Source organism: Tupaia chinensis, unplaced genomic scaffold (genome assembly GCF_000334495.1).
Source record: "Tupaia chinensis unplaced genomic scaffold, TupChi_1.0 Scaffold000503_1, whole genome shotgun sequence".
Taxonomy (NCBI): domain Eukaryota; kingdom Metazoa; phylum Chordata; class Mammalia; order Scandentia; family Tupaiidae; genus Tupaia; species Tupaia belangeri.
The window spans coordinates 731873-740803 of NW_006160015.1; the positions used below are offsets into that span (position 1 = coordinate 731873).

At 35.9% G+C, this 8931-nt stretch overlaps 1 protein-coding gene across 1 annotated transcript in view; it reads left to right on the forward strand.

Moving 5' to 3' along the window:
• Nucleotides 1-8931, forward strand: part of UGGT2 (UDP-glucose glycoprotein glucosyltransferase 2) — a 139497-nt gene that overhangs the window by 11872 nt on the left and 118694 nt on the right. Inside the window, 1 exon segment of the mRNA XM_014590932.1 lies at nucleotides 4834-4925. Within this exon segment, the coding sequence (XP_014446418.1) occupies nucleotides 4834-4925 (92 nt within the window).

Genomic DNA, 8931 nt, shown 5'->3' on the forward strand with positions numbered 1-8931 from the left:
CTCACCAGAAAGACAGAGACAGAGAGACAGAAAGTGAGAAATCACCCCCCCCCAAGGGAGTGGCCACACTACAATCCCTTCTCCTCCATTCTCCTCTAGGGATCTTGGGCATGCACTCACATGTGCCCGGTGTGAGTTTAGGCCACCGGGTCCAGGACTTGAACCGCAGTTGACTACATGGGAGTCCAGCAACATAGCCATCACACTGACTGCTGGTCCCAGTACCATTTTTCATGAACTTTTAAAAAAAGTTGGTCTCTGGTTTGTCTTCACATTTTAAAATCAGAATGCATATAGTTTTACCTTAGAAACCTGCAGTCCAGTTTGCCATGATGAAGCTCAATCAGCCCAAGATTCTGTCAGCTGGAATTTTTGTAGCTTCGGGTAATAAATCTGCTCCATTGGTTCTTAAAGAGATAAATTGGAAGAAACTGTTGCTCCTTTTTCCTTTTTTTTTCTTTTTTTCTTTTTTTCTAATGAGCTTATATTTCTCCATTGGACTTTGTATTTATTTTTGCTCTAAGCCTAAGATTGCTATTAGTTTTATTCCATTTTAAGTAAAAAGTCTAAGTTTATGTTTGTGAACTAACATCTAATATGTAAAATCAAGCCCCAGAACTGTGTTAAGATAAGCTAGAGGCCACGGAAGACTTGTTCTTTCTTCACCAAAAAACAAGGTTAGACAGACAAGTTTTTATGGTTTTTTTCTAAAGAGCATTTTGTTTTCTAGTTCATCTTTTCACTGTGACTGTAGTAGTTTCTGTGTGCACAAGTATATCTCTCTCCTGTTCATTTAAGATTGGCCTTTAAAAATTCAAGCTTGGGATCAACAGGTGGTGTGGTGGTTAGGATGCTGAACACTCCCACAAGGCTGACCATGGTTCAAGTCTTGGACCTGGTGGCTTGCTTTCTCACTCTCCTTCTCTCTGTGTGCCTGTCTTTCTCTGGTCAAATGAAAATGACTGAATGAATAAATAAAATTGAATAACTAAAAAAAATTCAAGCTTGGGATCAACAGGTGGTGTGGTGGTTAAGGCACTGAACTCCCACATGGCCAACTGCAGTTTGAGTCCCAGACCTGGTGGTTTGCTTTCTCATTTTCTCTCTTTCACCCCCGCTCCCATTCCTCTGGTGATTAAACATGCCTTATAGAAAATTTAAAATAATAATGATAATAAATAAATAATTACTTTAAGAAAATAAAAATTCAAGCTTTAAAGGGGCCAGCAAGTAGTATGCTGGCTAAGGTGCTAGACTCCTAGATGTTTGACCGTGGTTCATTTCCCATTTCAAATCATACTGGCTGTGTGGGCATGCATGCCCAAAATCCTGAGAGGAGAATGGAGGACAAGAAATTGCAGTGAGACCATCCCCTAGGTGGATGATTTCTCAATTTCTCTCTCTTTCTCCAGCAAGCACACTTATGCGCCTTATGGCAAAAACAAAAAATCCAAACTTTATATCACCTGGTAAGCTCTAAATTTTCTCATTGAAGGGCCCTTAGTGTTTGTTTACATCTCTGGATTCTTTTTATTGTCCCACTTTCTCTCTGCTCTGATAGAAATTCTTTACTTTTTTTCAAAGCTAAGCTATATTTAGAGGACATTGTTAATATTTTAATCTAGAATTTTGGTGCTTTCATTTAGTAAGAGGATTTTAGGATCTTTGGTTTATCACTCCGATAAGACATTGAATTCTAACCTCTTATTTAGGAAAGGCCATGTTAAATTGTACACTCAGGCTAGTCTGGCAGGGTTTAAGGTAATCTTTATGAGTACTGAATTTTTTTTTTCTTTTTTTAGAGAGACTTTTGCTATAGGGCGCATGTACTTGCCAGCAAAGACAGAGAGACAGAAAGCAAGAAATTAGTCCCAAGGTGGGGGATGGCCATGCTACATTCTCCATTCTCCTCTCAATATCTTGGGCACATACACACATGCACCCGGCATGAGTTTAAGTCACTGGGTCTGGAGCCAGAACCACAATAGACTATGTGGGAATCCAGCAATGTAACCGTTACGCCATCTCCTGGTCCCGTAAGCACTTAATTTTAATAGACCTACCTCATCTCTCTACAGTGTTCAACATTAGGTTCACTGAATTCAGTTACCCGTTTTTTTGAGCATCTTTGTTAAAGGCACTGTGCTTAGCAGAAACAATCTTAAGGGAATTAGCAATTCAGTATGGATATGTGTGCTGGATATACTCTCATAGTTAAGATACACTAAAATGAATGAGGTGCTAGAAAGAGCTTGAATCAATGTTTATGAAGATTCAGTGCAAATTTGGGGAAAACAGGCAATTCACACTGCATCTGCAGATTTTGGAAGTTGAAATGAAGATGTCTTCAGGTAACTATTTGATAAAAATAGAAGGAACAGAAGTAGTTAACGACAAATTCATATTATAACTACGAGCGTTCTTAGGTTAAGGTTTAATTAATCCCATGCTAGTATTCTGTATAGAACAAGTGGAAACACCTTTCCATCCTGATACAAATTTAGTTCCTTTTCTTCTTTCTGTGTATCTAGCTCATCTGTTATGTTGAGTGTAAATCCTATAAAAAAAAATTCAACTTCATCAAGCTCTCCCTGAATCTCTTTAAGTTAGTTGCTTCCTCTTTCTAAAATAACTTATACAGATCTCTATTATGTCAGTTACATGGTTTAAAGTTGTTTTTCTTTTTAATTTACCTGCCCTGATAATAGTAATAATAATTTTTATTATGACTAGGCACAAATATATATGAACAGACTTCAGAAAGTTCATGAAAAAAGGAATTAAAGTATAAATTTATTTTTGTCCAAAAAAATGAAATTCATGCATTATTTGTCATCATACTTATTTTCCATGACTTTTTCAGAGACCCCTTGTATTATATTTAAATTACAAGAAATGTGTAAGATAGACATAGTTATTCCTGTTTAACAGGTGAGGAAACTGAGAATTATGAAAGGTAATTTATTATTATTATTATTATTTATACATTCAATCACTATACATCATTTAGATTTTAAAGAGACTACCTAAATGATCTACACCTCAGTCCAGCCCATTTGAGGATACTAAATATATCCTCGTCAACAGATAAACTATATCTGTGTCCCACAAATGTCTTACCTCTCTATTTTTTCCCCAAATTTCCTTTCCTACACTCTTCACCTCCCACACTCTCCTTCCACTTTGTCTCTAGGATCCATAATAAATGCTTTTATGTCTTCCAGACTTTCAGTCTCTACCGTAGAGTGCAGACAGTTGGTATATGTTAAGTGGAGACATACAATGTCTCTCTTTCATAGCCCAACTTGCATCACTCAGCAACAAATCTTCCATATTCGTCCACTTTCTATCAAATTCCAGAGCCTTGTTGTTTTTTATGACTGAATAGTATTCCATGGAGTATATGTGCTACTTTTTCAATCCATTAATCTGTGGACATTTGGGTTGGTTCCATGTCTTAGCAATCATGAATAATGCTACAGTAAATATAGATGTGCAAGTATTTTTCCAACTGAGCCTTCTCCTGTTCTTTGGGTAGATACCTAGGAATGGAATTGCTGGATCATGTGGTAGTTCTAGTCGAATGTCTTTGAGGAACTTCCATATTGTTCTCCAAAGTGGCTGGGATAATTTACATTCCCACCTACAATGTAGGAGTGTTCCCCTTTCACTACATCCCCTCCAACACTTATCATTTTTTTGTTTTTTTTCATCTTCACCATTTTGACTGGAATTAGGTGGTATCTCATTGTGGTTTTGATCTGCATCTCCCTTATGATAAGGGATGTTGAGCATTTTCTCATATGTCTTTTGACTGTTCATATGTCTTCCTTAGAGAGTTGTTTGTTTAGCTCATTTTCCCATCTTTTAATTGGGTTAATCATTTTTTTCCAGGTAAGCTGCTTGAGTTCCCTGAGTATTCTGGTTATCAGTTCCTTTTCTGAGGCACAGTTAACAAAAATTCTCTCCCATTCTGAGGGTTGTTGACTCACAGTAATTATAGTGTCCTTTTCTGTGCCAAAAATTCTTAATCTGATGTAATCCCACCTGTCTATTTTGGGGATTATTGCCTGTGCTTTGAGGGTCTTGCTTAAGAAGTCTTTGCCTACCTGAAAGCTAATTAATTTGCCTAAATCTTACAATTAGATGGACAAGGATTTGAACCAAGGCTTTTCTTCACTCCATGGTCTCAGTAATGTATTGTACTGGCAAGAATATTTCCTTTTTTACTTTCATTACTGCTCCAGTGCCTTGAGTTGCTTCTAGCAACAACAACTTACAAGTAGTACATGTAAGAGATGTTTACTGAATTGAAGTCAGTGAAAATTCAAACATGGCTCTTAGTAGAAACTTTTATGAATTTAGAGTGAGCTAAACATTTATGAGTTCACCAATGCTTTACTCCTGGGATATCTTTAACTCAAGGAATAAGTTGTAAACTGTATAAGTACACATAAATTCATACTGTATAAAATATAGTAAACAATTATTGTATTGATAGGATTAGAACTTTAAGGTCATGCAAAATCAGAATATTCAGATACTATAGTCTGTCTGTAACCTATCATAAGCTTCTTATCTACTACTTGTAGGCCATATCTGACCTGCTACCTGTTTTTGCAGGTAGAAGTTTTATTGGAATGTAGTCATGCACCTTTGTTTCCATATCATCTCAGAGGGCTACAAAAGCAGAGTTGAATAGCTGCAATAGACTGTATGACCTGATAATTAAAAACATATACTCTCACCCTGTATAGAAATAGCTTGATAACCTCTGGCATGGATCATTATTGTTGTATCGTTTGGTTAACTATTGTTTTGGTCTGTTTCAAGGATCTTCAAGATAGATTTGAAATTCAGCCGGGTGATGCACGTCTGTTTATAAATGGCCTACTTGTTGATATGGATGTTTATGATCCTTTCAGGTAAGTATTAAATTATTGATATAAAGTAACTATGGTGTATGTAAAGGTAAACATTTTACCTTCTGAATTTAGTATTTGTTAAAATGCAAAGAATCACTTTAGAGATAAAACAAATGCATGCTTTTTTTCCATTCATTATATACCTTTTTTTTGGTATTTATTTATTTATTTATTTTACATTTTTTTAGTACATTCAATCACATTATTTAGCTTACAAGGTGATCATTTCAATATAAGAACATTTCTCCTCGGTCGAGTTGATAAAAATATAACAACACTACCTCCCTGTCTCAACAATGCATGCTTTTTTTACTGTGCAAAACAACTCCAGTGTTTTGGTAGAGTACTGTACAAAAATGTGCAAGCCCAGAGTGCCTTAGACTATACAACTGGGAAAGATGTTATAAAAATACTTGTTTGGATGAATGTTAGGCCTATACGTACCTATTATTCTAACCTTCCTTGTAGTGAAGAATAGGTTGCTGATTTAACAGGAAAGTTCTTTGAGACTGTGACTGTGCACTGAGCAGCCACAGCTCTCTACCCTCTAGAAAGAAACTAAAAATATCATGAGGTATTTCTTCAGAAGAAAGAAATTAACTTGAAAAATGTAAAGTGCTTTTGTCTATCAGAAAAGAAGTTTGAAATTATAGAATACTGGATGTTATTTAGTTTCTTAGGTCAAAAAAAATTTTTTTTTCAAAATTGCTCTAGGGCAGATTTAGGAAGACTTATTTATCAGTGACCATTCAGGCATAAACTAAAGTAATGGGCCAAACAAGAGAGGAATGATACTCAATGTGTTTTATTTTTACAGAGAAATCTGTAACTACTTTAAAATTAATATTTGAAACATAAGATGAATTTAGTTAAATAATACTTTTATTTGGAAATTCATCTTTAATTCAGTTAAACATACTTTCGATGAACTGAAATTAGTAGAATGTTTAAGATCCATTTTCTTACCAGTTTGAAATGTATAGACAAATACAGAAAAAACCTGAGAATTATGATAGTTTATTTGGAACTTACTGTTACCTTTCAGAAATTTTTTTACAATTTTATCTGAAATGGTAGTTTTCTCTTTAGTTGAATTCTCACACTTAATTTTTAACAAGTAATAATTTATAATATATAGGATAAGTACTATTTCTAGAAGGAGTAGGAAGTTCTTAGATCTTGGCCTATAAATTTCAGAAAGACAAAAATTGTATCTATGCTAGGATAGTTTAAAAGAAGGAATAGAATGGTATGTAGCTTTTAGAAAGTTCTACATATGCGAATTTTCATGGCAGCAACATTTTCATGTATGATTTAGAAAAGGTTGACGCTTACTCAAGGAATACAGATCCATCATCATCTACTCCATAAATATGTGCGTTTATTTATTTTTTAAATGAAATAATTTAACTTTTTTCTTTATTTATTTTAATTTGACCAGAGAGGGACAAAGAGAGAGAGAGTGAGAGACAGAGAGAGAGGGAAAGTGAGAAAGCAAACGGCCTAGTCTGGGACTCAAACCGTAGTCGGCCATTTGGGAGTCCAGTGCCCTTAACCACCATACCACTTGCCAGCCCCAAAATGTATATTTATGTTTTAATTAAAAAGAAAATAAATGTAACTCCCCTGAGCCCTCCCCCTGGTACCTAGTGATCTGCAAGATATATGCTACATTTTTGTTTCCCATTGATGTCACCACTATCCATGGCTACTGTTATCCCCTTAAAGAGAAATATGTGAGGATATTTATTTCTCCTGACATTTTAAAAAATAATGTAATGAAAGAGGCTCTCATTAAAAGGTCAATATTTTTGCCATAGGGTGCATGCATTCACTGGAGAGAGACACAGAGAGAGAAACAGTGAGAGAAAGGTAAAGTAAGAAATAAGTCGCTGGGGGGATGGCCAGGTCACAATCCCTTCGCCTCCTGGGATTTGGAGCAGACACTTAAACATGCCTAATGTGATTTTCAAGCCACTGGGTCTGAGATTCAAACCATGGTCTGCCATGTGAGAGTCCAGCACTGTACTACCATGCCACTTGCTGGCCCCATTTCTCTATATCTTAACAAAGCTATCTGACTCAGAATTCTCTTAAGCTCCTGAAAAATATACTTTTTTTGCAAGCAGTATTTAAACTCACTAGGAAATCAGTTCAGTGTTAAAATTGAATTCAGCAAATGTTCTGAGTTCTTTCTGAGTTCTTTCTCCTAGGAACTGTTGTATGTTGAGGTTACAGTCTTGCCTATGTGGAATTTATATTCTATATTAAATAAGCAATTATAGTGTGACAAAGCTTACAAAAGATAAAGCGCAGTACTTCGGGAGTTTATTATATCTCCATAGAGTTTCATTATTATTTTTTTTTTTTATGGACTCTGGGGACCATGCACATCAGATTTTTTCTAAGTAATGTTTAAGCCTTAACATGAAGAATCAGGCAAAGTAGGAAACAGAGGTTGTGGCAACATGCACCTTTGAGAAAATGAAAAGTCTAATATAGTAAGACCAGACAGTGGAGTAAGGAGGTGGCATGAGCCAAAGTTGCACAGGTGAGCAAAAATCAGATTATGCAGCCAGGTTATAGATTTGGCCTTTTATCTAAGAGTAGTTAGAAGCCAGTGAGAAATTCTAAGCAAGTCCGAAGATAGTAACTATTTGCAAGAGAAGCATCAGAAGGCCAGGTCCATGGTCTGGTGGTTAAGGCAGCCACATTATACATGACCAACCATGTGATTTGAGTCCTGGTTTCAGCTATTTGAAAAACACATCATGTGCATGCATGCCCCAAATCTCAACAGGGTGGAGAAGATGAAAAGGGATTGTGGTATGACCATGCCCCATTGGAAGGTACTTTCTCTTTTCTCTCCCTTTCTGTCTCTGTCTGTCTCTCTCTGGGGAGTACACATACCCTCTGTAAATTAAAAAGAGAGAGAGTGAAGCATCAGAAACTATATCAATTACTTACAAATCTAAAGATATAAGGGAGTTCTTGATAAATAAGCCTCGTATGTTTAAAGAACCATTTTTAAAATCATCATCCAAAATCCATTTGAAAGCAACTTGTGTGCCCAATAGGAAACTCATTTCATCTGAACATTGTGCAGAAAAATTATTGCTATTCTCTTTTTCATGTGCAAACTGAGACCGAGAGAGGTTTCACTCAAAAATAAAGACACAGCTAACAGCCTCAGGACTCAAAATTCCACTCCCTTTCCAAAGTACTGTGTGATTTTTTTGGTTTTCTGTAGATAGTGTTCCTCAAAATAGGCTGAGTTAACAAAGACAATAGTTATAAAAGCCACAAGAATATGCAAATGTTACCATATAAAAGTATCTTTAGTAAGCATCATAAAACTTTAAAACTGGAATCTAAGAAAACCGATCTCACAAAAGAACAGAGTGGAAGGATGAATGGTGATTATAGAGACATTATTATGGGGAGTGTTGATTAAAGGACATTAATTACAATTAAATGGGGGGATAGTCCAGAATTTGTAAATATATGCACACAGAATTAACCAGTTTGTAAAGACAAAAATTAGATAAGCGACTGCTTGGGGCCAAAGGATAGAGATGATAGGATAGGCTGGTGGAACAAGACATTGAAATGACTAGTAATGGTTAGGAAGTTTTCTGGGCAATGAAAATACTCTAAAATTGATTGTGGTGATGGTTCAGGACCTCAAGAAGCCACACTTGAAGCAGTGTGTAGCCCAGACTGCCTCTTAGTTTCAGATTGGCGATTTGATACTTAAGTTAGGCTCTCTTTAGTGTTATCTCCTCATAGGTTTTCTTCCTTCCTCCTTCTTCATTTTTCCCCCAGAGCTATCTAGGATATAGATGCACAGAGCTGACATTATACAGGCCAGCTTGAAATAAATGGCTTAATCATTAAGAGTTTTGACAGATTTTTTTTTTTTATATTTTATTTACCAAAGGGTGCATGTGCTCACTGGAGAGAGACAAAGGGAAAGTGAGGAAACACCCCACCACCACCATGACCA